General features: G+C 38.3%; 1 protein-coding gene across 13 annotated transcripts in view; it reads left to right on the top strand.

The window, feature by feature from the left end:
• The window catches only part of Cep112 (centrosomal protein 112), a 375808-nt gene that overhangs the window by 133271 nt on the left and 214604 nt on the right, over positions 1-27933 (top strand). For all 13 annotated transcript variants that reach the window (XM_027425839.2, XM_035447391.1, XM_035447385.1 and 10 more), the window contains one exon: positions 22038-22145. In XM_027425839.2, coding sequence (XP_027281640.1) covers positions 22038-22145 — 108 coding nt within the window. The remainder of the gene's footprint in view (positions 1-22037; positions 22146-27933) is intronic.

Here is a 27933-nt window from a genome sequence, read left to right on the forward strand (position 1 = left end):
CCCCACAGTCTTTCCTATAGCCCAGACTTCTGGAGGCATTTTCTCAACTGTGGTTCCCTCTTACTGAATGATTCTAGCTTATATCAAGTGGATATAAAAATTAGGTAGCACAATTGCTAAAGCAGCATGTTGTAGTAATGCGTCACTTCAGCTGCAGGAGTCTCCCTTCGGAGTACCAACACATATCAGTGTTGGAAAGGGCCCTGAGCAAAGCCGAGATAAGCCTTGTGGTTTGAAACCGCTCAATTTGGTGTGACTTTCTCAGTTCTGATTTCCACTAATGCTAATTTTGGGGATGGTGCACACCCTGGGAATGTTGTTGGAGGTCTCTGCTTTTCTCTTTTAAGTTTGCTGCCTGGAAAAAGCAGAGTTGGGCAGGGGTAGAGGGCCTTGTGCTGGGAAGCAGAGACTTGCTATCCCTGCCCCATGGATATGAATTTCAGTGCCTGCTCCATCAGGTCCTACAATGTGTATCTGGTCCAGATACTTCGTGTAGCTGGTAGGAAGTTCTCTGATAGGCTTGAAATGAAATGAAAAGAGAAAAATATCAAAAATGAAAGCTCCAGGAAAGAGTATGTAAATATATGGCCAACAATTTTAGGCCAGTTATACAACTTTTTTGAGAAAAGGCATTTGATCAACTTTGGGTCACTAAGTGCACTTAGAGCTGATGATGTAATGCTAAGAGGCTCACAAATATCACAGATGATTAAGAAGACAAAAACAGTCAAATAACAGAATGTCAGAGAACACTCTGTAGAACCTGAAAAGGTTTCACAGTGTAAAAACACAACTCTGAAAATGACTATGGCAGAATGCAGAAAGTTTAAGAGCACAACACCTTTCTAGGGGCCACATACAAAAAATAAATACTGCAATAAAACTTGGATATATCCTGGAAAAAGAATTGAACCTTCAGGATAAAATAAGTGTTCTATAACATTCCAGGCATGATGATACCAGTAAAGGAATTGGAAAGATAATGGTGTAGTGTTTCACAGTTTGGGAGGAGAAAAATTACAATTCAATTCAATCCATAACCAAGGAGTTTTTCACTCACAAGTTAATAGGACACACACACACACACACACACACACACACACACACACACACACACACACACACACACTCACACACTCACACACTCACACACAGAGACACACACCACACCTTACTTCTTTTTCTTTGAAAACATTATATGAAGACATTTTTTTAGATATGAAGCACAAGCTTCCCACACATAGGGTTGCCATCATATAAAAGGTGAGGCAAAGATTTGTCAAAGTAGAAATGAATTTAAATGACTGTAAATTATAAAAAGGAATATGAAGTGAACTGGTTTCCCCCAAAAGAAGGTGTACATGTTACAAAATACAAATTTAATAACTTGAACAAGCTAGGAAATGACTCAGTTCATAAAGTGCTTGCCACACAAGCAAGAGGCCCTGCATTTAGACCCCTCTCAACCATGGAAATGCCCATAGAGAGACACATACTTCTGTAGTTATAGCACAGACCAGGCATGGGGAAAAAGCAAAGACAGCAAATCCCTAGAGATTGCTGGCCAGCCAGGCTAGTTGAATTGGTGAGCTCCAGGTTCATTGACAGACCCTGTCTCAAAAAGTAACCTGGAGGTGGGTCCTAAGAGATGGCTTAGCCATAAAGAGCATTGGCTGCTCTTTAAAAGGGCCTGGGTTCAATTCCCAGCTACCACATGGCAGATCACGATCGGCTCTAATTTCAGTTACAAAGAATCTAACACCCTCTTCTGGCCTCCAGAGACACTGTTTACATATAGTGTATAGACATAAATGCAGCTAAAACATCCACATGGAAAATAATAAAATAAAAACTTTTAGATGGAAAGTGACTGAGAAAGATACCTGATATCATCATCTAGTCTATATTTGCATGTGCACCCACTTACACACCGCCATATGAGCACATAATACAGACAGACACGAACAATACAATCCTCCCATTAACAAATTAAAAGGAAGTCATTCCATTAAATTAGTGAAGATTAACAGACAGATTCATAGGACTGGGAGAAATAGCTTACTAGTCCAACACTGGTGGCTTGGTTGAGACCCTGAGTTTGGGCATCAGCATAGCAGTGGAGGAAAGAAGAGATTGATAGTGAGAAGACCAAAAGTATATAAGACTCTTAGTCACTAATATGTGACACTCATAAGATTCTTAAAACCAGTTAAACATAGCTTAAAGTAATCTTGAAGCCTGAAACTAGGTGTGATAGTGAATACCTTTAAACTCAGCACTCTTGAAGAAGAGGCAGGTGGATATCGGTGACTTGAAGACCAGCCTGCTCTACACAGTAAGTTCCAGGACAGCCAAGGCTACATAGAGAGACCCTGTCTAAAAACAATACAATCTAAAAAGCAAAACCTCAGAGTCAGTGAGAGAGCTCAGTATTCAAACCTGAAGAGCTGGGTTTGCTTCCTGGAACCATGTAAAGGTGGAAGGAAAGCACCACCACAGAGTTATTCTCTGACCCCCATACATACCCTTCCAATCATGCACACACCCAATGTTTAAAAAAAATTAAGACTGTGTTAACGTTGTTTCAAGGTTATATAGCTATAACCTGTGGGCTGCCAGCTCCCAAATAATGATATGGAGACTTCTCATTAATTATGAATGCTTGGCCTTTAGCTTAGGCTTTTCCCCAACTAGCTCTTAATAATTCAAATTAGCCTGCTTCTATTAATGTGCATTCTTCCATGTAGCTTTTACCACTCTTCCATGCTTTATGACCAACTTGCCCTCCTTCTCACTGTTGTTTCTGCCTGTCTTCCTCCCAGAGTTCCCTCTCTCCAGAAGTCCCACTTATTCTCTTGTATCTATTGGTCATTTAGCTCTTTATTAATTCAATCATAAGTCACCTTAGGCAGAGATACATCTTTGCAGTGAAAACAAATATTCTTCAACATATCCTTCTTTTGTCTAAATAAAAAGGAAAGGTTTTAATTCTAACATAGTAAAGCTATGTACAATAAGAACAAGTGTCAAGTAAGTATTACATTCACAATGTCCAGTCCATTTGCATTTGGTAAATTTGGAGAAATTACTCATTTATCCTATATTGATGAATCTAAAGTTTTGTACCTAATTCACTTTCTATTTTAACTTGTATTGCCAACACAAAACTATCTTTTTAGACATCAAAACATTTTCTTAGATAAACCACTTAAGCTTTTATGTCTTTCAGCCTTATACATTTACACCTCCTTTGTGAGTTTCTTTTTCTGAGTTTGGTAACAAAGACAAGAGTATAACTATCTAGTCTTCAACGCCCATCAAATACCAGAGAAGAATAAAATGTTACCTGAGTAAACATGAAGTGCAGCGCAATCAACTTGCAAAACTATAGAAATGGCAGAGACATCTGGCTGCCTAGACAGTCACCTAAAGTTTCTTTGCAACATTGGGGCATCCATCTTTGGCCTACAGGCTTAGAATCTCTGGCAGATTTTTTTGTGTGTGTGAAGCAGGAATTTTGAAGGACTGTCCTACCGCATCTTGGGAAAGTTCAACCATGGCCTACTTTTGTCAATTGCTTGTCCAATTTGGACAGCATACTGTCAGAAGTCAAGGCAAGGGCAGTTTCTTGCCCAGTGGATAGCCCTGCCACAATGAAAGCAAACCCCATATGGGGGTTCTTCAATGCCCATCATCCTGTTTTGAAGTAAATTGGTGCTGCCAGGAGCAGGTGTGTCTCATTGTCATGAAAAGCCTCATGTTATTAAAACATTTTAAATTTCATATTCTGTAGGTCTCTGAAGTGTCTGAAGACCATCTATATATTTAAAATAGATCTCTGTTTGACCTTGAAGACATACCTAACATGAATATAAGTTTGATTGTTATAGATGACTAACTACTTATCTTTCTTTATTATTCTAAATAGCTTTCAAGGACTAGAACTGTACATTTTTTAATGAGCTTCATAGGTACAATACCTTAAATAAGAACAGAACCATATGTACAGTATAACAAAAATAACCTTAAGTTTGTATCAATATATAAAAATATCTTAACCAAGAGTAGAAACATATACAGTATAACAAAAATAACCTTAAATTTGTATGTGTACAAAAATTCATACCAATGTAAAATATTTGAGACTAGTAGTTGTTTTTTTAGCTTGAGAGTAGCTTCCATAATCTCCCTCTTTGTCCTATTATTATTATTTACCCTGTTTTTATTTTCAGAACAAGATCCCTGTATCTAATCTCTTTTGCTTGGCTTCCTCCCTGCCTGTGACCACTAACAACTTGTAACCAACCACCCTAAACCATGACAAACATCCATAATCCACTGAATGGCCAAAAACCACCCACCCCATTTCTTGGGAATATGGGTGTTGTGTTCTTAAATTACTTCCTGTTGTATGGGAGCAACAGCATCTTTAGGAAACCCTGAAAAAAAAACTGAGATACATATTAAGTCCTGTGAGACCTAGTTGTTGTCAAGCTTTGGTGTGATGGCTTATGTGAAGTTCTGGCTGGAGTAACCTATGATCCTGGACCATCTTAGCTAACCACCTTGAAATTGGCAGTTTATGTCCAATCAAATGAAAAACATTTGTTAGTGGTATAAGTTAATTTAGCTGGAATGACCATGTGGTTTGATGAACTATGGCCTCTCCTAATCATGAGGTTTCTCTCTCCAGAAGTCCCACCTTTTCTCTTCTGCCTAGCTATTCATCATTTAGCTCTTTATTAAACCAATCAAAATATGTATTGGACAGAACACATCTTTACAGTTTAAATAAATATTCCATAACAAACATAGAAAAATTTAAGTAGAGAAAACAAAACAAATAAAAAAATGAGACTTTGAGACCAGTTGAACTTTGTAACATTTACTTCATCATAAAGAAGAAAAAAGTTTATAGAACTGGGCACCATTATAGAATAAAAATAGTTCAGAATCCACAGCACCACAGTCATATAATGTAGTGAGTTGCTTTTATAACCAAAGAAATAGAAGTGGCCAGCAACTATTTCCTGCTTAGTACACTTTTCCTGTTGCCTTATTTGGGTATAACATGGCAGCCTTTCGCATGGAGTTAGCTCGTGGGTGGCTGTTGTGATTCAGTGTTGCTCTGCTGCTTGCCTGTGGCCTGTAGTCTTAGATTATGTTACAACCTGCTTGACCAACCACCACACTATATGGAAGTTCCTTTGTGTCAAACACTTTGTTGAAGTAGTTGAGGCCAGGTAATTATTTGAACAAAATATGAGCACCATTACCATTAATTATCAAGATGTATATTTTTATAAGTATCTTGAGAAGGTAATTGCAGAACCCCAGAGGAAATATTGCCAAAGAACAGGAGCAGGGAACAATGCAATTTTCAGAGCACAACAAAATACACTCTTGTAGTAGTAAACATTAATAGGCTAATAATGAGTACTATTAATGAACAGACAAATCCATGAATATACTTTTACAAAAGACATGACTTAAATAAAATTAACCAAAAATTTTGTTAAAAGGATGATGAAAATGTGTCATTTGTTTTCTGGGAAAATAAAGGATAACTGTAATAGAACATCATAGAAATTAGAATTAATACAAGTTAAGACCAAAGGGCATGTGTTTGTGGGTCAAAGGCAGGACTGCTCTGTTCACATGTTTAGAAATGTGTTAGGGATGCACAAAGAGGTCATAGTTGGCAGGTATTTTTACTGTGGTTTGTATTTTTCTCTATCTATTAGACTGAGGAGCATGAAACAGACAAATTTTCTATTTTCTACCATGTCGAGACAATATATTAAATCTTTACTCTTGTAAATCAGTTATGAAATTCAGTAGACCATAAACAAAACTTTATTTCTAAAACTTGACATATCAAAGAAGACATATTGTTTGCAACAATGGAAATTCAATTTCAATTGAAACTACCACATTGACTTCACCAAAATTAAAGGGTTTTGCTCTTTAAAAGACTCCAATAAATGACAACAAAAGGAAAATAACTAGAGAATTGGAGAAAATATTTTAATTTCTACATTTCAAAGAATTTGTGTCTAAAATATGAAAGACACTAATACAACTCAATAAAAAGACAAATGACCAAATCAAAAATAGGCAAAGAATTGAATAGATACCTCAAAGAAGATTTACTAATGTCCAATAAGCACATGGAAAGAGGCTGAACATCTCATAATGAGATGCAAACTAAAATAAAAAGATGTTGCTTTTCTTTACATAGAATGGATAAAAAAATGAAGTGGACAATATAAAGTGTTAACAAAGATGTGATACAATTGGAGATCTTATTTTTTGTTAGAAAACATGAAAAATAGTGTTACTGTTTTGGAAGATTGCCAGTTAATTAAACAGTTAAACATACTGTATGTCAGGTATTCTATGTAATAATGATGAAAAATAAAAGGTGCAGACAAGAACTTACTGCAAAAATTCTGACGGCAACTTTCTTTATAAATGTCCCAAACATCCTTAATTCAAATGCTACTAAACAAAAGAAAAGACGGACAAGAGCTAATGAATTACATGGAATGTTGCTGAGCAATCAAACGGATTTGGTTATTGATAATTCTTAACAAATGGATATTTGAAAGTCCTGTGGAGGAAAGAATATAAAGCCGGGAGAGTATCTATGAATGCTTTCTAACCATTGAGTTCTGCTAGAATACCCTAGAGGATGCTGAGGCTTCTTTTAATTTTACAGATCAACTGAATTCATTCCTAAGCAAAGGTCATGTCTCATGACCTTTTTCAGAAATTTTTTCAGAAATTTCATTTTCATAAGTTTGAAATTTTTATCATGCTGCATTGGTTTTGGTTGTGCACTTGAGGGAATTTTAGACTTTGGTGGTGATTTTAGTCGTCCCAACCAATGACTGCAGGCACTCATGAAATATTTTCTAGGACATATGACATGCTTGGCCACAAGACAGTCTCAATAAATTTAAAAGGATGAAAATTACACTAAGTATGTTCTTTGAGCCACATTAACATAAATTAGAAATAAATGGCAAAATAATTATATAAAACACTCAAATATGTGAAAATTAAACAACAGACTTTTAAAAGTAACCTATGGGCCAAGGACAATGAAACAAAGTAAATAAGAATATTTTGAACTGAGCTGGGCGTTGGTGGCGCATGCGTTTAATCCCAGCACTCAGGAGGCAGAGGCAGGTGGATCTCTATGAGTTTGAGGCCAGCCTGGTCTCCAGAGCGAGTGCCAGGATAGGCTCCAAAGCTACACAGAGAAACCCTGTCTCGAAAAAACAAAAAACAAAAAACAAAAAAAGAATATTTTGAACTGATTTAAAGCAAACAATATGACATACCAAAATTTATTCAGTGCAGGTAAAGTAGTGAATAGAGAAAAATTTATAGCTTAAAGCACCTATGCCCAAGGATGATATATTCTTAAGCCAGCACCCTTAACTTCCCCCTAAGAACAGATGAGAGGTAAAGCAAGCGTGTGTCCATGAGAGCAGAAGAAAGAATAGAGATGAGAGTAAATAATGAAGGTTTAGATGCAGGGAAACAGAAATATCAGTGCAACCCAAGTGACTATTTAGAAATATTATCAAAATTAGCTAAAGCTGGACTGAGTGAAGAAATAAACGAGGAAAGATGCAATGGTCACAGTTGGGGACGAAAGAATAGAGAATACCATTGTGCACTAATGTAATGAGGCATGCTGATAGAAAAGAAAAACACTACTTGGTTATGTCATAAGAGGCAGAAGTCACCATTTATGACTTTTTCCACAGATAGCATGGTTTTCTTTAATTACTTTTTACTTATTAAAAATTCTATGGACAGATATTCATAGTCATAGTGACTGATTTCATAGTGTACTTTGGCCATAGTCACTCCACAAATTTTCCCTTTCTATTCACTTCACCCCCTGCTAGTCTCCTTCATTCCTCCAGACAAAATTCCTTTGAACTTTCAGGTCAATACACATGCGTGCACACATACAATTTTATGTCTGTATCTAAGTCAAGGATTCTGAAATGAGACAAATAAATTTGTTATGCTGAGCCTGGCTTATTTCACTTATGTGACAATGTCTGATTGTATACATTCTTTAGCAAACAACATTTCATTCTTCTTCATGAATGAACACAGCTCCATTGTGTATACCACATTTCTTTCTTCATCTTTCTGTTGGCATACACTTAGGCTTATTCTGTAACTTGGCTATTGTGGATAGTGCTGCCCTAACCATTGATATGCAAGTAGTTCTATGGTATGTTGTCTTAGAATCCTTTGGGTATATACGCAGAAGTAAAGCCAGGCCATTGGTAGCTCTTTATATAGTCTACATATTATCCTTCCAGCAGATATAAACTAGCAAAGATGTTCCCGCATTCTGTAGGTTGTCTCTTCCCTCAGCTGTGTCCTTTTCTATGCAGAAGCCTTTTAATTTCATACAGTCCTGTTTGTCAGCTTTTGCTTTTATTTCCCACTCAGATGGAATCTTCTTCATCAAGTCCTTGACTGTGCCTATGTCTTGAAGTGTACTTCCCTATGTTTTCCTCTTAGCAGTGTCAGAGTTTCAGATCTTACAGTAAGGTCTTCAATCCATTTAGCTGATTTTTATATAGGATGAGAGCTAGGAATCTGGTTTTGTTTTGCTTCTACTCATAGACATCCAGTTTTACCAGAACCATTTGTTGACAAGGTTGTCTTTTTTTTCTAATGTATGTTTTTGGCATATTTGTCAAAAATAGCTTTCTGGAGCTGTTTATTTCAGGGTCCTTATCTTGTTCCACTGGTGTGTGTTTCTGGTTTTGTTACTGTTGCTCAGTGGTTTTATTTGAGATAAGGCATTGCAGGCCATTTATTCTCCTTTGCTCAGCATTGCTCTCTTTGCTCAGGATTGCTTTAGCTATGTGGGGTCTTTTCAGGATTGTCTTTCCTATGTGTGTGAATAATCTCATTGGAAGTTTGGAGGTTGTATTGAGTCTATAGGTGTCTTATGTAAACATAGCCCTTTTCATGATAATCTGTCAGTTTGTCAGAATGTGAGGTCTTTCTGGTGTGGTCTTCAATCTCATCCCTCACCATTTTAAAAATTTCATTGCAGATGTCTTTCACGTCTTTAGTTGGATTTACCCCCCCTTATTTTGTGTATTTTCAAAGCTGCTGTGAGATTGTTTTCCTGACTTCTTTCTTGGCAAGCTCATTTTGGGGAGATAGAAAATTACTGGTTTTTGTTTGTTTGTGCTGGATCCTGATGCTTTGCTGAAAGTGTGTATTTGGTGGCATCTCTATGGTCTCCTATGTGTAGGACCATACCTTCTGCAAGTATAGAGGAATTTCTTCCTTTCTGTCTTATTGTTCCAAGACTTCTAGCTTTTGTTGAATAACAGTGGAGAAAGTGGACGCCATTGTTTCATTATTGATTTCATCAGAGGTATGTTAAGCTTTTACCCATTTGGTAAAAAATTGACTATATGTTTATTATATACAATCCTTCTTATCATGAAATACATGTCTTTTATCCTTACTTCTTCAGGAGTTCCATTATGAAGAGATGTGTGATGATTTTTGGAATCTATTGAGATGATCATGTGATCTTTTGCTTTAAGTCCTCTTATGTGATATATTACATTTACTAATTTATGTATGTTGAACCATCTTTAGTATCATTGTGATCATTGTGAATGATCTTTTTAATGTGATAATTGAATTTTTATTGAGGGTTTTGCATTGTTATTCATCAGAAATTAACCTTTAATTTTCTTTGAAAGTGTGTGTGTGTGTGCATGTATGTGTGTGTGCATGTATGTGTGTTTGTGTGCATGTGCCCGTATCTGGTTTGGGTAACAAGGTGAATGTTAGCTTATTAAAATATATAGCAGAACTGAAAGTCCCATGGATAATGTAACCTGGGGAATCATCATTATTATTATTATTATTATCATTTAGATATTTCATTTTTGAGATTATAGTTATATCATTTCCTCTTCCCTTACTTCTAAGTCTTCCCATAAAATCCTGCTTGCCCTCTTTCAAATTCATGGCTTGTTTTTTCATAAATTGATGTTATGTACACATGTGTGTGTGTACATAAAGATATATATGCATACATATATTCTTAAATATATCAAACAACCTGTTCCATCTATATAATGTTAATTTTATGGCTATGCACATCATCATTATTTTGTTATCTAACATTTCTGTATTTTGAGAACAAACACACATTTACAAATTTCATATATTCCTATAATGTATTTTTTATCACATTCATCCCCCATTACTACCTTCCTGCTCTTCCTGCATCCTTCCCTTTATGTCACCCTCCAAACCTCATTATTTCTTTTTCCTCCACCTCCTCCTCTTCTTCTTCCCCACCGACTGGGTTCCATTAGTGCTGCCCATAAATTCTTGGGTGTAAGGCCATCCACTGAAGCATGGTGAACCTACCAGAGACGACACTCATTAAGAAAACCAATTCTCCCTTCTCTAGCAGCATCGACTGTCAGTAGGTCCTTAGCTGGAGGTTGGGGGCGCATCTGCCATCCACCATCCATGCTGGATTGTTGATTGGTGTGGTCTTGTGCAGGCAGCCACAGCTGCTGAGTTCATTGATGCAGCAGCCCTGCTATGTCACTGTTTTGCTGCACTTAGGGCTTGTACAGTTTTTCTACAATGTTGCTTTCTGCAATGTTACCGGAGCTCTGTAGACAAGGTGTGTGATGCAGATGTCCCATGTATAGGTGAGCCATCCACCAACTTGTGTTTTCTGAATTTTGACCAGTTGCAAGTCTCTCTATTAATTGCAGTCCAGTACAAAGATGCTTCTCTGATAAGGACTGAAAACTGCACTTTTTGGCTATAGAGATCCATATTTAGAAGGTAATAGTAGTAGGCTCACTTTTAGGGCCTCTGAAGTCTCCAGCTATGTGTTCTTGATCAGATTAACAGTGACAGCTATGAGTTTCCTCCTATGGAGTGGACCAGAAGGCACTTGGCTACCCCCCCATAATATTCATGCTACTGTTGAGCCCATGGGCATATCTTGCCCAGCCAGTAATTATTGCAACTCAGTCAGAGTTCACAGACCATTCCTCTGACCATTTCTGTTCTGTGCTTCACTTTCCAACTTCAAACCTACCAGACAACCTGCTTGTGTGCTCTTCTTACCTTTTGTTCACCATGCCTCTGTGAGCTGAGTGAGCTCACACAGGGCCCTATGTAGTGCATGCCTTTGGAATCCTCTGCTTCTCTGCATTCCCTGTCTCCATGGCCTGTTTACATGAGCAGCTCTTGCCAAGCATAGCTTGCTGGGTGGGGCTTATTCACACTTTTGAATACTAATAGTGATGACACAAGCAGGATGTTGTTTTGGTTGTGTCTTGTTGAAGGAATGGTTTCTATTACACATCGTTTGCCAAGTACAATCATATTTGTGAGATAAGAAAGCACCATTTATGTAAGTACTAAGGGATTCCATGTGTGATGGAATCCTTACAGCTAGGTTTCTTCACACATCAATCAACATGGGGAACTTGAATAAACCTGAAACAAAATGTTAAAGTATATATGGCAAAACATGATAGATTAGAAGTATACTATTCAAGATTATCAGTTATTTAAAAAGTGTGTTGCTAGTATAGGTTAAATTCTACAAGGGAATAAAGCAGTAGATTCATTGCGTGGAGAGTTGTGTTTGGGTGTCTTCTGTAGCCTCCCTCCCTTTTCTGTTTGCCTCTGCAGTGCTTTAGTTTTCCTGCAAAGATGTTTTGTGTAGAAACCAGAAGAGTACAAGGCATCCCTCTCTATAAGGAGACAGCAATAGAAAGCAGAAAGGGGGTATAAACTAAAAAAATGAAGTGTTTAGATTCTCTGTTTCCACAGTGAGATCCATGAGTGATAGTAGAAACAAACTTTAAAAGATTTTCTTCGTGCTGTTTCTTTCACTTTGAAGAACTTTTCTTCTTGTTTACAAGTGTCAGTTATTGGGAATTGTAGAATTGCATATCTTAATTATGAAAATAGAATAGTTACTTATATTTAAAAACAGAAATGGGGTATATTTACCTTTAATAAAACAAATGACTGGGAGAAACAGCTGTGTGTATGCCCTGCCTGAACGTGCTTAACCCTGCAACCCACTGTATGGACGTCAGGCGGCTTTTGGCTCCCGGATCATCATCTGCCCTCCCCACTTTTTTAGTCTTCTTCTCTGCTAAATATCTTGCTTTACACTCCATTCCCTTTGTTTATTTTTTAACAGTCATTGGATACATTCTATTAATTTTACAGCTAGAAATCATTCTGGTTCACTATCCTTAAATTTTTTCAGAAAACTAGTCCTGTTGACTAGCTGGCTGAATATTTAATCCATTAAAGTTATGTTATGCTTTGCATTTTATTTAGTTTAGGTGAAAAAATCTGTTATGACCAATGTTCTTTGTCAGCTTGATGGAATCTAGAATTACCTTTAACATAATCTAGAATTACCTTAACAGCCTTGGAGCAAGCCTGTGAAGAATTGCCTTGATTGCATTACGCTGGGAAGAGCTGTCCACTGTGGGTGGCACCATCCTGTAAGGCATGCTGAATTGTAAAGGCTGGAGACCGTGAGCTGAGCACTAACATGCATGCATGTCTCTTTGTTCCTTGATTGTCAACTCAGTATAACCAGCTGCTCAGGCTTCTGTGCCTTACCCTCCACACCATGGTGGACTGTGCCTGATAAGCCTGGCTTAGTGACTGTTCTGTGGCTGACCTGGGAAAGTAATGTGTTTAATTGTGTGCTTGCGTACAGTTTCAGAGGATTAGTGCTTACTCATTATGGTGGAAGCAGACAGGCATGGTGCTGGAGCAGTAGCTGAGAGCTTTTTATTCTATTTGGAAGGCCTCAGGCAGAAAGAGAGACACTGGCCTGACGTGGGCTTTAAAACCTCAAAGCCCGCCGGGCATTGGTGGCGCACACCTTTAATCCCAGCACTCTGGAGGCAGAGGCAGGCCTGTGAGTTCAAGAACAGCCTGGTCTACAAGAGCTAGTTCCAGGACAGCCTCCAAAAGCCACAGAGAAACCCTGTCTCGAAAAAACAAACAAACAAAAAACTCTCAAAGCCCATCTCAGTGATGCACCTCCTTCAGCAAGGCCACACCTAACCCTTTCCAGATAGTTCCATTCCCAGGTAACTGAACCTCTGAGGGCCATTCTCATTCAAATCATCACAAACCTTTTCTCCCTTACATTGCTTTTGTTAGAGTGTTATCACACAACAGAAAAAGAAACTAAGGTGTTCTGTACTTGTGGTTGTAATTTGTAGTTACTTGTTTCTAGAGATGTTTCTACTTTTTACTTTTCTTCCATTTTATAAAGATCATTCCCCACACTAATATGTGCAGAAGGCATATTGTCTTTCTCATATCAGTTAGTGATTATTGGGACTCGGGATACAGTTTAGTGACAGAGCGTTCCTGCACATCCCCAGTGCAAGTAAAGAAACAACCATGATTGTCATTCATAGATGAATACAGATGAAATCAACCAGTGGTAATTGATTTTTTTTCATTCAGGACTTTCATTTTTTTTTCTTTATTTAGTTAGGTGTATAAATAATTGTTTATCTAGACATCTGCCACTTGTTTTTCTTTTTTAATCTGTGTAGGTGTGTGGTATGCATGGATATGTGTACATTTTCTGCGTGTATGTGGATGTGTGTGTGTTTGTGTGTGTGTCTCTGTGTGTGCATATGTGCACCTAGGCTTGAGGTTGATGTCAGAAGCCATCCACAATGGCTCTACTACCTTATTCATTGAGGCAGTCTCTATCAATCAAACTGGAGCTTGCCAATATGGCTAGTCTTGCTAACTAGCTTCCTCTCAGGATCTCTTATCTCTGTATTCTATGGCTATAATCGCAGATGGGCTACTACATCCACCCAACATTTATTTGGGTTCTGAGGATACAAACTCTTGTCTTTATACTTGTGGGACAAGCACTTCAACCACTGAGCCATCTCCCAAGCCCTACTTCCTGGCATTTGTATCTATCTGTTGACTTATGTATTTCTATGTTTTTATATATCTATGTATATATCTGAAAGTAGTTAAGAGATCACTTCTTTGCATTACTTTGTTTATTAAATATAATATGATATATTTCAATTATGCAGCACATAATTTTGTAATTGTACAACTTAGATAATGCATGTCAGATTGCTTATGATGTAATGGCACACAGCACTTTACTGGAGAAAGACCAGTTACTTTTTGTGACTGTAGTTGATGAGAAATGCTATGTATTCATCCACTGTACATTCTTCCTTTCTCTAGAACCCTAACCTTATTTAGGGATTCATCCAGTTAAAGACTCTTCTCTTACAGAAAGTGGTGAACATTCAATGCAGTTCCGAGGAAGGAGATGCCAATTGGGCATTTAAGTTGCTATTGACAGGAGCTCAAGCTTGCAGAAGCTCAAGGAGGAAAGGGTTTATTTTGGCTTCCAGTTTGAGGGTGCAGTCCATCATGGTGGGGAAGTGTGACAGCAGGAGCATAAATCAATTAATCACATTGTCTACTCAGAAAGCCAAGAGAGATTAGTGCTGGGGCTTAGCTTGCATTCTCCCTTTTTTTGTTGTTTATTTAATCTGGGCTTCCAGCATGTGAGATGATTTCACCCACATTGAGGGTGGGTCTTCTCACATAATTCCCTTATAATTCCCTTACAGACATGCCCAGAAGTGTGTCTTTTAGCTGATTCCAAGTTCAGTGACGTCGACAGACAGTGCAGAAGAGCGTCAGACCCTGGCTTAAAGGGGCCTCTGAGCTAATTCATTCCCTCTTCCCTCGTCTCCTTTCCTTTGCCCTCTGCCCTCTCCTTCCCAGATGTCCAGAACTTGGGAGATCATTTTGCAACTGCTAGGGCAAGGTTGAAACACAGCAGCTGTGACCCTGACAGCTTTGACCTCCCGTAGTCGCTTACTCTTGAACTTTCTTACATTGGGAAACAATTAAGGCCTACAGTGTACTCTTGAGGTCCCATGTACCTGGATTTTCTCTAAGTGCAGCAAGGAGTAAGCCCAAGGCTCCTTCCAGGAAGATCCCTGTGCTTCTCACTGTTTTTGGTTCTTGCTTCTGTGCACACCGAACACAGAAGTGTGTGCAGTCATGCTCCTGTTTCTGACTGAGCACCAGACTGTACTCTTGGGTTTCCTTAAAGCCAGAGTTATGCAATCAAGGAGTTCTTGCATCCCTTTGTTTTTGTTTGAAGTGGAATGGAATTTGGAATGATGATGTGTGGTGAAGCAGAGTCCTTTGTAGTTATGACAACTGAGAACCCTGGTTTTAGATAAACTTTATAAGAATTTCTTTCTGTACTACTAAAGTTGTAGAGGAAAGATGGAGTGGGGTTTGGCATTCTCGGTCAGTGTTACTCTAAAGTAAAAATATATTTCATTATTACTTATTAACCATTCTTATTTGCTTTGGTTTTTCTTAACATTTATGTTTTAAAAGTCTTTTGTGTATTTTAATTGTTTTCTATTCTGATTATAGACAACAATGCTTAGATACATAAAGTGCTAGTTATAAAATGCTATTTTATAACTACTTATTTTCAATTTTAAAATTTATTACTTTTAATATTCTTTACTGAAGTAATGAGGCAAAAATCTGTGTTATATGAAGTTTTGTCTAAAAAAACTACTAAATTGGTCAGGCATACCATGCCCAGTTTGCGCTCTATATTTCCTGTCCCTTTACTTTTGTTTACTTTTTTTTCCCCTTAGGCTTTTAGGATCAGGATCAGCTCTGCCATTCCAATGTGCCCTCTCTCTTTCCTTTACTTTTGTTTACTCTTGGACTCATTCCAAAAAAAAAAAAAGTTTAGTCTCTAAATATTATGATTTCATTATTTCATAAATCCACAAGTCACCATCAGATATATTTATGGTGTATCATACACATCTTGCTGTCACATGGATGGCTCAAACAGGAGTTAGAGTCTTTATCACCTCCCTTCCCTGGGGTAAGATGCTTGATGATCATCAGGTCCATATTATTGACTGCAGTCCTTCCTGGTACAGCAAATCACTAGAAGTCACTCCTTTTGTGTCACTGAAACTTTGTTCTGGGCAGCATGTCCTATTTCTTTCCCCTTTCTGTGGTGTCTGGTAGCTGCCACCGTCCTCTCTGTTCCATGAATTTGACTTTGTCAGATTCTACACGTAAGTGAGACCATGCATCTTCCTGTACTTTCTCATTTCTTTTAACCAGTGTACGTGTGTCTGGGAATATTTGGAGAGATCTCCTATTTTGGCTACTGTGAATGACACTACAATAAATATGGGAGTACAAATATGTCTTCAACATGCCAATTTCAGTTACTATAGATATATACAGTAACTGGATTGCCACAGCAACTGATAGCTCTGCTTTTAGTTGTTTAGAAAGCTCCAGAGTATCCTCTACAGTTGCTATGCTAATTTGCATTCCCACCAACAGTCTCAGAAATTCCTTTTATTTTGCTTGTTTCTCAGCACTGTCTTTATCCTTTGAGTAGTAATCATTCGGATGGATATAAGACGCTAATTATGATTTTAATTTGTATTTACCTAATGGTAGGTGATACTGAACATTCTTTTCTTGAATATGTTTGCCATTTGGATGTTCAAGCCTTTTTCTGGTTTTATTTTATCTTATTTTATTTGGATTTTCAAGACAGGTTTCTCTGTGGCTTTGGAGGCTGTCCTGGAACTAGCTCTTGTAGACCAGGCTGGTCTCAAATTCACAGAGATCCACCTGCCTCTGCCTCCCGAGTGCTGGGACTAAAGGTGTGTGCCACCACCACCCAGCTCTTTTGTCTAGTTTTAAATGTTTCGCTTCTCCTTTACTCTATGTCTAAAATCCACATATGAGTGAGTGCTGCCGGAGAGGCTGGTAAACAAGGAGGACCCTAAGAGAGACATACATGGTCCCCTGGAGAAGGGGAAAGGGACAATATCTCCTGAGAAAATTGGGAGCATGGGGGAGGGGGGAGGGAACTAGGAGAATGAGAAAGGGAGAAGAGGAGGGGAGAGGAAGACATGATGGGGCAGGGAGGTTGAGTTGGGGAAAGAACAGAAGAGAGCAGGATAAGAGATAATATAATAGAGGGAGACATTATAGGTTTAAAGAGAAATCAGGCACTAGGGAAATGTCTGGAGAGCTGCAAAGATGACACCAACTAACAATCTATGCAACAGAGGAGAGGCTACCTTAAAAGCCCTCTCCTGATAATGAGATTGATGACTAATTCATATGCCATCGCATAGCCCTCATCCAGCAGCTGGTGGAAGTAGAAGCAGACACCCACAGCTAAACCTTGAACTGAACTGAAATCCAGTTGCAGAGAAGGAGGACTGATGAGCAAAGGGGTCCAGACCCCCTGAATGTGGGTCTGAGTGAGGAGACCTTGGAAATCTATGGGGCCTCTTGTAGTTGATCAGTACTTATCCCTAGCATAGGAATGGACTTTAGGAGCCCATCCCATATGGAGGGATACTCCTTGAGACTAGACACAAGGGGGTTGGCCTACACCCTATCCCAAAGGATATGACAGACTTTGAAGACCCCCCCCCATGGAAGGACTCGCCCTTCCTGGGGAGCAGAAAGGGTATAGGATGGGTAGGGCGTTAGTTTGGGGGGGTAGGGGAGGAGGTGAGGGAGAGGGACCTGGCATTGACATGTAAAATAATTTTCTTGCTTAAAAAAAAAAAGAAAGAAAAAAATGTTTCAGTTCTCCTGCTGTGTTCTTGACCCTTTGTGAAATAAATTCCATCCACTGTCTATCTCTTCACTGAATTGTCACATTAGCTATAAAGAAACTTTTGCTCTCATGTCTATTGTTGCTTGTTAACTGTTCATTTTGTTGCTGTACCAAGAAATCTTTGCTAAGACTAATGCCAAGAAGCTTTGTCAGTATATTTACTCCTGTTGTTTTGCCGTGTCAGGGGTATTGTTTAAATCCCTCACCCATTTTGAGGTTTGTGCATATTGTGTGAAAGAATCCACTTCCACCCTCCTCAGGTAGACAGAAAATTTTCCAAATACCATTTTTTGAAGAAATTTCCATTTGTGAGATCATGGCATGCATGTGGAAAATCGGCTGACTGGGGATTCATGTTCATTTCTAGACTCATTCCAGTGTGGTCAGTATGTCTGATTTTTATGCCAGTGTCATGCTGTTTTGATTACTGTAGCTTCAATGTATATCTTGATGTCAGGTAGTATGATGAGTTCAGCTTTGTTCTTTTTACTCAAGATTGCTTAAGCTGCCAAGTTTCTTTTATGATCCTTTGCAAATTTTAGGCTTGCTATATCCAGTTCTGTGAAAAATGATACTGGAATTTGATAGGGACTCTACTGAATCTGTGGATTGCTTTGGTTTGTGTAGACATTTAAAAAGTATCAATTATTCTAACCAAAGAGCCCAGGATATCTTTATACTGAATTATTTTAACTGGTTTCTTTTATCAGCATTTTATAGTTCTGATACATCCATTATTTATCTTTTTGTTTAAAGTTATACCTAATCATTAGGTTTTGTTAGCGTGATACGTGGAGTTATTTTCTTAAATTCTTTTGTTGGTGTAACAACACTGCTGGTATTAGACTGCTGCTTTGTATTTGGCAACTTCAATGAATTCATTTATTAGTTCTGGAAGCTTTTAGTGACATCTTTAGGGTTTTCTATTTGCAAGATCAGTGATGATTTCATTTGCCTCAGCAAGCCCTTGCTCTAACTAGGACTTCCAGAACTGTGGAGAAAATGGTGAAAGTAGATATCCTTGTCTAGTACCTTCTCTTAGAGGAAGAACTTTCAACTTTTCACAATTGAATATGATGCTGATTTGGGCTTATTAATCTCTCATTTTTAAAGAATATTGCCAAAATATGTTGTCTAAATTTTTCCCCATTTTTTATTTAAATTAGAAACGAGATTGTTTTACATGTCAATCCCAGTTCCCTCCCCTCCTCCCTTGTCCTCCACTAACACCCTACCTATCCCATACCATTTCTGTTCCCCAGGAAGAATTAGGCCTTCCATTTGGGTCTTCAGAGATTGTCAGTTCCTTTGGGATAGGGACTAGGCCCTCTCCTGTGTGTCTAAGCTGAGGGAGTATCCCTCTATCTGAAATGTACTCCCAAAGTCCATTCCTATTCTAGGGATAAGTACTGACTACTACAAAAGGCCCCATAGAATTCCCAGGCCTCCTCACTGACACCCACATTCATAGGGTCTGAATCAGTTCCATGCTGGTTTCCCAGCTATCAGTCTGGGGTCCATGAGCTCCCCCTTGTTCAGGTCAGCTGTTTGTGTGGTTTTCACCAGCCTGGTCTTGACCCCTTTGCTCATCACTCCTCCATCTCTGCAACTGGATTCCAGTTCAGTTCAGTGTTTAGCTGTGGGTATCTGCTTCTACTTCCATCAGCTGCTGGATGAAGGCTCTAGGATGGCATATAAGTTAGTCACCAATTTCATTATCAGGGCAGGGCATTTAAGGTAGCCTCTCCACTGTTGCTTAGATTGTTAGTTGGTATCATCCTTGTAGATCTCTGGACATTTCCCTAGTGCCTGATTTCTCTTTAAACCTGTAATGGCTCCCTCTCTGATGGTATCTCTTATTTTGCTCTCCTCTATTCTTCCTCCTATACAATTTTCCTGCTCCCTTATGTCCTCCTCACCCCTCCTCTTCTCCCCTTCTCTTCTCCCCTTCTCATTCTCCTAGCTCCCTCTCCCCTCCCCCCATGCTCCCAATTTGTTCAGGAGATCTTGTCCCTTTCCCCTTCTCTGGGGGACCATGTATGTCTCTCTTAGGGTCCTCCTTGCTGCCTAGCTTCTCTAGTGGTGTGGATTGTAGGCTGGTAATCCTTTTCACTATGTGTAAAATCCATATATGAGTGAGTGCATACCATGTTTGTCTTTTTGTGACTGGGTTACCTCTATCAGAATGATTTCTTCTAGATCCATCCATTTGCCTGCAAATTTCAAGATTCCATTTTTTTCCCTCTGAGTAATACTCCATTGTATAAATGTACCACATTTTCCTCTATCCATTCTTCAGTTGAGGGGCATCTAGGTTGCTTCCAGGTTCTGGCTATTACAAATAATGTTGCTATGAACATAGTTGAACAGATGTCCTTGTTGTATGAATGTGCTTCTTTGGGGTATATGCCTGAGAGTGGAATTGCTGGATCTTGTGGTAGACTGATTTTCATTTTCCTAAGGAAGCAACATACTGATGTTCAAAGTGGCTGTATGAGTTGGCACTCCCACCAGCAATGGAGGAGTGTGTCCCTTTCTCCACATCCTCTCCAGCATAAACTGTCATTGGTGTTTTTGATTTTGGCCATTCTGACAGGAGTAAGATGGTATCTCAGAGTGGTTTTGATTTGCATTTTCCTGATGGCTAAGGATGTTGAGCACTTTCTTATGTGTCTTTCAGCCATTTTAGATTCCTCTATTGAGAATTCTCTATTTAATTTTGTACTCCACTTTTTAATTGGATTGTTTGGTGTTTTGGAAACTAGCTTCTTGAGTTCTTTGTAAATTTTGGAGATCAGCCCTCTGTCGGATATGGGGGTTGGTGAATATCTATTCCCAGTCTGTGAGCTGCAGTTTTGTCTTGCTGATAGTGTCCTTTGCCTTACAGAAGCTTCTCAGTTTCAGGAGGTCCCATTTATCAATTGATCTCAGTGTCTGTGCTACAGGTGTAATGTTTAGGAAGTGGTCTCCGGTACCAATTTGTTCAAGGGTACTTCCCACATTCTCTTCTAAGAGGTTCAGTGTGGCTGGATTTATGTTGAGGTCTTTCATCCATTTGGACTTAAGTTTTGTGCATAGCAGTAGACATGGATCTATTTGCAATCTTCTACATGTCAGCATCCAGTTATGCCAGCACCACTTGCTGAAGATGCTTTCTTTATTCCATTGTATATTTTTAGCTACTTTGTCAAAAATCAGATGTTTGTAGGTATGCAGGTTAATATCAGGGTTTTCAACTTGATTCCAGTGATCTACTTGTCTATTTTTGTACCAATACCAAGCTGTTTTCAGGACCTTATAGAGCTTGAAGTCAGGGATAGTGATGCCTTCGGAAGTTCCTTTTTGTTTTGGCTATCCTGGGTCTTTTGTTTCTCCATATAAAGTTGAGTATTGTTCTTTCAAGGTCTGTGAAGAATTGTGCCAGTATTTTGATGGGGATTGCATTGAATCTGTAGATTGCTTTTGGCAAGATTGCCATTTTTACTATGTTGATCCTACCTATCCAAGAGCATGGGAGATCTTTCCATTTTCTGGAATCTTCTTTAATTTCTTTCTTTAAAGACTCAAAGTTCTTGCTATACAGGTCTTTCACTTGTTTGGTTATTGTTACCCCAAGGTATTTTATGTTGTTTGTGGCAATTGTAAAGGGTGATGTTTCTCTGATTCTTTCTCAGCCCTCTTATCCTCTGTACGCTACTGATTTTTTTTCTAGTTGATCTTGTATCCTGCAGCTTTTAATCTCATTATCATGTTATAGCACATTCTTTCTATGTCTGATTAGTCAACAGTTTCTAAGTAATAAAAAAATTCTGACTTTGAGGAGATACTAGTGGCAACACACTCCTATAGTCCCAGTAACAGGAAGCAGAAGAGGGGAACCTTGGATTCCAGGCCTGCCTGGTCTAAATATGGAAAAGCCACATCTTAAGAGAAAAAAAGTAAATTATGAATTTTGTCTTGTGCTTTTCCTAAAGATCTTAAGGTGATTACATAGATTTTTCTCTTTATTTCATTAATGTAGTATATTTCATTGTTGTTATAACACTAGAACATAAACATTTGCCAATTTTAATTCCCTTCTTGGGATTATTAAAATGTACTAAAATAAATTGATGTATGTTTCATTATTTTATTAACCTTACTTCATTGCTGATTGTTGAGGTGTTTAAGGTCTGGAATTTTAAAAGATGGGAAAATTTAAGGTTTGAAATACAAGTTTTTAAAAATTTGTTTGTGAACTTCACAGATGGAAAAGGTGGAGGCAGATCTAACTAGATCCAAGTCTCTTCGTGAGAAGCAGTCCAAGGAGTTCCTGTGGCAGCTAGAAGACATCAAGCACAGATATGAACAGCAGGTCAGCCTTTCGTTTTTTCAGGGTATCTGTTAATTTTCAATAGGAATATACCCCTCTCTTAATCACAGAATCTCTAAAATCAATATATGACCACTAATATATGAAATATTTAAAGTAATATGTTGTAATGAAACCCCCATACAAGAGTTTTATTGTTCTACTGAAGCCTGTTCTGATGGTTTGTTATTCTGAATATTTAATTGAAAACTTGATTATGATTCCTGAGTCCCTCTAGCCCTAAGATGAGTTGCCCATTCATTTACAAGGTAGTACTGGGTACCTGCATGCCTCAGCCTCTGCTAACAGCACAGGGCATTGACAAGTCACGTTGCTGATAAGTTCTAGGTCTTGATAGACAGTGAATACATGAATAAGAGTTGAATTGATTCTGGAAAGTGTGTTGAGGGAAAAAAGATCATGGCTGTAGGCTTTGCCCAGTGCAGGGCAGGAGTCTGGTTGTCAGCATGAACAGATGAGTGATCAGGGAAGCCTGAGTTTCTGCTGAGAGGTCTCTTGAACACTGAGGGAACTTCCAAGACATCTCTGAGGCACAGCATCCTATTCAGACTGAGCAGCAAGTTACACGACCTCAAGAAGAGAGTAAGCTGGGAGAAACATTACTGACGTAAGATCAGGATAGGCAAAATGTAGGAGAAGGTTCCAAGCTCTGGGAGCAGGGAAATAGACCCAAACTGTGATGGAAGGATTTCAAATTTTAAAAGTCAAAAGTTCTTCTCTTTTTAAAAGTCTCCCAGAATAGTTAGCTACTATTAATTTTTTTATTTATCTAATTTGCTTGTCCTTAACATCTGGGAAAGCATTAGTTGGATTTGTAGCACAGGTTAATAAATTTATTTCTAAAGATATTTAAATCTTTGAAATCATAAAATAAGAATAATTTTTAAATTATACTTTAAGCTCCATTAAGCAGGTACTATATCAAAACTAATTAATCCCTTATGATCATTGGATTTTATTTCCTCTACTAATTGATAGCAATTAGTGTTTTACTTGAATTCAGTAAAAAGCAAGCCTGATCTGGTGTGTGTCCTGAGGGTTGTTGTTTTAATCTTAATATATTAGTGAAAATAATTGCCTGAGTTACTTCCATAGGGATGGAATAATCGCATATAGTTAAAAAGAGAGTGAATTGGTCTTTCTTGTTAAAATCTGACAATCTTGCTTTGTTCTGAACAGGCAACTCATGCCCACCCTGTGAGATCTAACCTGTGCTCAAGGCTTTTATCAGCCATTGCACCTTTTCAGCCTGCATTATTTGCTGTTGTTATTTCTCTAGAATCTAGTATATCATTTTGAACCCTAAATAATATATATATATAATATCTATATATATGTATATATAGATAATATATATATAATAAAATATATATATATATATTTATTATTAATCCTAGTTGTACAATGAGCTGTTCAGAGTCACAAGCTATATTGTGTATTAGAGTAGTAAGAACAGTGAAACCAGTGAACTGCATCAAGTGGAAGAGAAGAGGAGGGAACCTCCCCTATGAATGTTTACACATGTGTGCAAAAGGGGTGTGTGTGTGTGTGTAGATTATTTGGAGTAATAGAAAGTTGCAGATAAAATCAATTACACTTTAGCTAATGCAATAGAATGTCAAGCATGCAGACTTACAAGCTACATTGATAAGAGGAATAAATTACATCTTAGAACACTTTGTAGATTATCTGAGTTGTGTAAAATTAAAGGACATGTATCAATACTGTGAAGTTAGTTATATAAATTCCAACAAAACTTTTTGAAAGGCTACACATTTATATGGTGTGAAAACAGACTTGTAGGTTAGGAGTGCAATGAATACAGACTTTGACATCATGTCCTAGGTATCCCATTTTACTTGAAATTAACAAATCAGCATGTGTATTACATGAATACTTAAAACATTAAGCCATTAATGCCAAGAAACTATAGAAAATATAGAACATCTATATTATTTTAAGTGATAAATGTGTACTACTAAAATAGAAAATAAATTCAAATCACACACATTGTAGAAATAAGTATGAAAGCCTGAAAAGAGAAGATAAAGCATTAGTAGTTGTTTTCAAAGGTGCCAAAATCTGGGTAACATGGTATTTATTTTCTAACTGTGAGATTCAGTTCAAAGGAGTTATTTTTAAATCAGATTTTTAAAAGAGAATTTGCATAATAGAAGATGGCTTAGCCAATTTCTGATTATTATATAATGGTATCTAAAAGTCATTTGGAGACATATCATCTTAATAATCTGTATTTCTACTGGAATATGCTTGGCCTACTGAGCAGTGGAGGATATTTTCCATAATCCTAATGCCATAAGAGAGGCTACTTGGGAAAAGAGCACTGCAAATGGAGTATGGAATATTATATTAAGAAATGGAACCTGGGATTGGAGGGTAATGGAAAGATGTAGGGGATGGGGATATGCAGCAAACATTTTAGGAGAATATTTGCCAATGTGATAACATTAAAAACTATGAAATGTTTTCTTAGCAGACAATTTTATTGATTACAACAATACTGTCCAGAAGCCAGTCCACAGATTGCAGGTTTATACTGTGAAAGCTTATCTTGGGAAATGATAGCACGTTAGTGACTGTACATGCCAGCATGAGCATGCCCAAGACTAATACAACTAAATCAAGTTCATTTCCCTCCTTGACCCAGGTATCTCTGTGGTTGCTTAGGGAAAGGGGAGTGGAGGTAGCCTCTCTGCTTCTCATGAGCTATGTGACAAGGGCCACCATGAAGGCACTATGAAAAACTTCCCAGTTAAGTGACAGCTTTCAGAGCCATCTTTAAATGGTTTGTGTCAAACTGAGACAGTTAAGGGTCTTTTAGTCGCTAATGGTGATTTAGAATCAAGCTTCCTGGAGTTAAGAATTCAGATAGGCAGTTAATATGTAGGATAAAATGCCTGAATTTTCTGGTGTTTCAAATAGGCTGAAATTAAGTAGATTATTTACTGGGATTAAACATAAACTGCTGTGTTTTGGTTTAGAATATCAGCTGCAAAAATTTTGAGGGTAAGCCAGGGTAAAGATGACAGAAAAAAATCAGACTAGGAAACATAAAGACCAGTTCCAGAAGACAATAGACCAGGATGTTTATGACCCCAGTCTGTCTACATCTTATGTCACATAAGCAGTAAAAAATCAGGTCATATTTATGCAGGACACTGACAAACTTGAACATAGAACATAGTAGGGTCTGGAATTATGTCAGAGGGAATATTTAAAGTAATAGATTATATCACCAAAAAAAGAGACAAAACTAAAGAGAATTAAGTATCTTCTTCCATTTCTACTGTAGGCTACAGCTCTTAGGACCTCCCTTGGGCCGAGCACTGCTCTCTACATGTTCTGTCTTTATGTTCATCTGCATGTCTATCTTCGTAGTGCTCTGGTGAGGCCGGCATCTCTTTCATTTCCCCCACCTTCTAGGTATAGAATGCAAGGCATGTCCGGTTCCATCACCAGCTGTAGTTCCATGCTGAGTCGGTGAGAGACCAACACTAGAACCTGAGCTGTTCCCATAAGCTCCGCCTTAAACACACTGCTGTGGAGTTCCTGGAGCAGAAGTGGAACCCAGATGCATTTGGAGTTGTTTTAAGATGGCTCTCTAATGGAGAACTATACAATGTGCACTGTTACATCTGTGAGACAGTACGTTTTCCCAGTGTGGAGCATGTTCAGGTGTCCGGTGGGAGGATTGTAAGGATATGTTGTGCATTTGGGGCTATCCCCTTGTGAAGGTCCCTTCCATACTGAACATCCTGTGATTTTCTATTCATCTGATCTCAGCTTCTCCATGAGAGATGTGCACTTGTCTTGTGCCATGATGGACTCTTTCTGTAGGTATCTGCCTCACCAGATTTCTCATACACTTCCACCTACTTTCTCAGTTACCGTTCATATCAAAATGTCACATGCTTTCCATTATTTTGTCTTCCTTTTCTGCAAAGGTAAACATTTAGACACTGAGATTATAGCATTTCTGCCGAGCCTATACTTCTCTCACTGGGGCAGAGTTGTGGTTAGCAAATAGGGTTGTGGGGGGTTCCCTATATTCTTCCTGAAGTGCTGGATTCATGTCATTATTTTAACAGAAAGCGTGTAGCTTCACTATTGAGGTAATATTCATATTAAAACAAACATAGACTTTCCTGCTATGTAAAATGTAGAGTTCTCACAAATTTTAACATGAATTGGACATTTGAAAGAAGCATTCAGTTTGCAGTCTGCTTAGGGTTGTGGCCTCAGGTCCCCCCTCATGGGGAGGGGGCACAAGTCATTTGCACTGCTGGGAGATTCTTCACTGGCAAAGTTTCAGAAGTACTTGCCAGTCAGTCCTTATGTTTTATCATGAAGGAACTGACATTCAGAGGCAGTGAGAGACTTGTGCCCTCTGGGCCTCAGTTTCCTTCTCCAGGCTTGGTGTTTGAGCCCCTCCCATATAGAAAACATCATGCTGGGAGCTGTAATGATGTTAGGAAAGCAAAGAACAAATGTCATGGGACAAATGGCGGGCACAGAGTGTACAAATGTGGAAGAGAAACTTCAAACATACAGGATAAATACTCACAAGTATCCTGTGAAGCCCAAGCTTCCATCAGGATTTCCTGTTTCTTTCCTGTATGAGCCACTGGAACACAAGGACAATTCTAATTGTCCTTTCACAGACTTCATTCAAGTTGGAAACAAACAGCCAGCGAGGCATGCTAGGATTTCCTGATCGGGGAAATGTGGTTTTGACAATTCTTCCTTATCTCTCTTTAATCTTCTATTTTGTATCTTCCCTTTACACTACAAAGCCTTTAAAGAGAAATGTTTTTCAGATAAACAAGTGTTCACAACTTTCAAAAAGAGTGTTTATTGTCAGTGATTGTGAAAACAACATGGGGGCCATCCTCTAGCAAGGCCATGATTTGAATGATTTGAAACAAAGTGTCTTGGCAAGAAACTCAGTGGCACAGTCAAACTGGCCATTCTGCAAGATACACAAATGGGAAGTTTTCAGTTAAGACCAGTTGGGACGTTGAAGGAGACTGTTTACACTCAATAGAAGACAGGAGGAAGAGCGGGAGGAGGAGATTTTCATTCATTCGCTGGCCTGGGTCATAGAAAGTATAGACTTGTGGACAGGGCCTCATCCCCGACTGAGTTACTGCCTGGAGCAGAGGGATGGAGCCCTGCTGAAACTAGAGAGGGAAGGGGTGGCGTGGATGTTCTTGTGTGAACACACTCCTGAGGATTCTTCTCACTGGATGTGTGTCTTTGTGAGACAGGACAAGTGTGTTTATTGAGACTAGAGAACTACAGGAGCAGAGGAGCTGAGTTAAGTGGGATTTTTACATTACTTTGGTGGTTATCAGAATGAGCTAGCCACAAACTGTTAGGAGAAAATGTTTCTTCGTTATTTAGGTCCTAGATGTGGTTAGTCACCAAAAATTTGTGATCCTCCCTTTTCCAAATGTAATTTCATATAATTTTTAACTTCTAGATGTGTATAATTTATTGTATATTCTGTACAGTATGCTGCTCTTTTACTCTTTGTATTCTATTCACTTTGTACTTTTGGGGAATAAAACAAACAAAAATGTTTTGCTTAGCTTTTCTTTTATATTTGACTTTTTGTTTTGTTTTCTATTTCCAGTGCTGGGATGGAACCCAGGGCTTCGTCTATGCTAGAAAAGTTCTCTACTATTGAACTCCACACCCAGACTTACAGTTTATAACAAGTAGTTTTCCTCTGGCACATATTGTTCTT

Source organism: Cricetulus griseus, chromosome 7 (assembly GCF_003668045.3).
Source record: "Cricetulus griseus strain 17A/GY chromosome 7, alternate assembly CriGri-PICRH-1.0, whole genome shotgun sequence".
Lineage (NCBI taxonomy): Eukaryota > Metazoa > Chordata > Mammalia > Rodentia > Cricetidae > Cricetulus > Cricetulus griseus.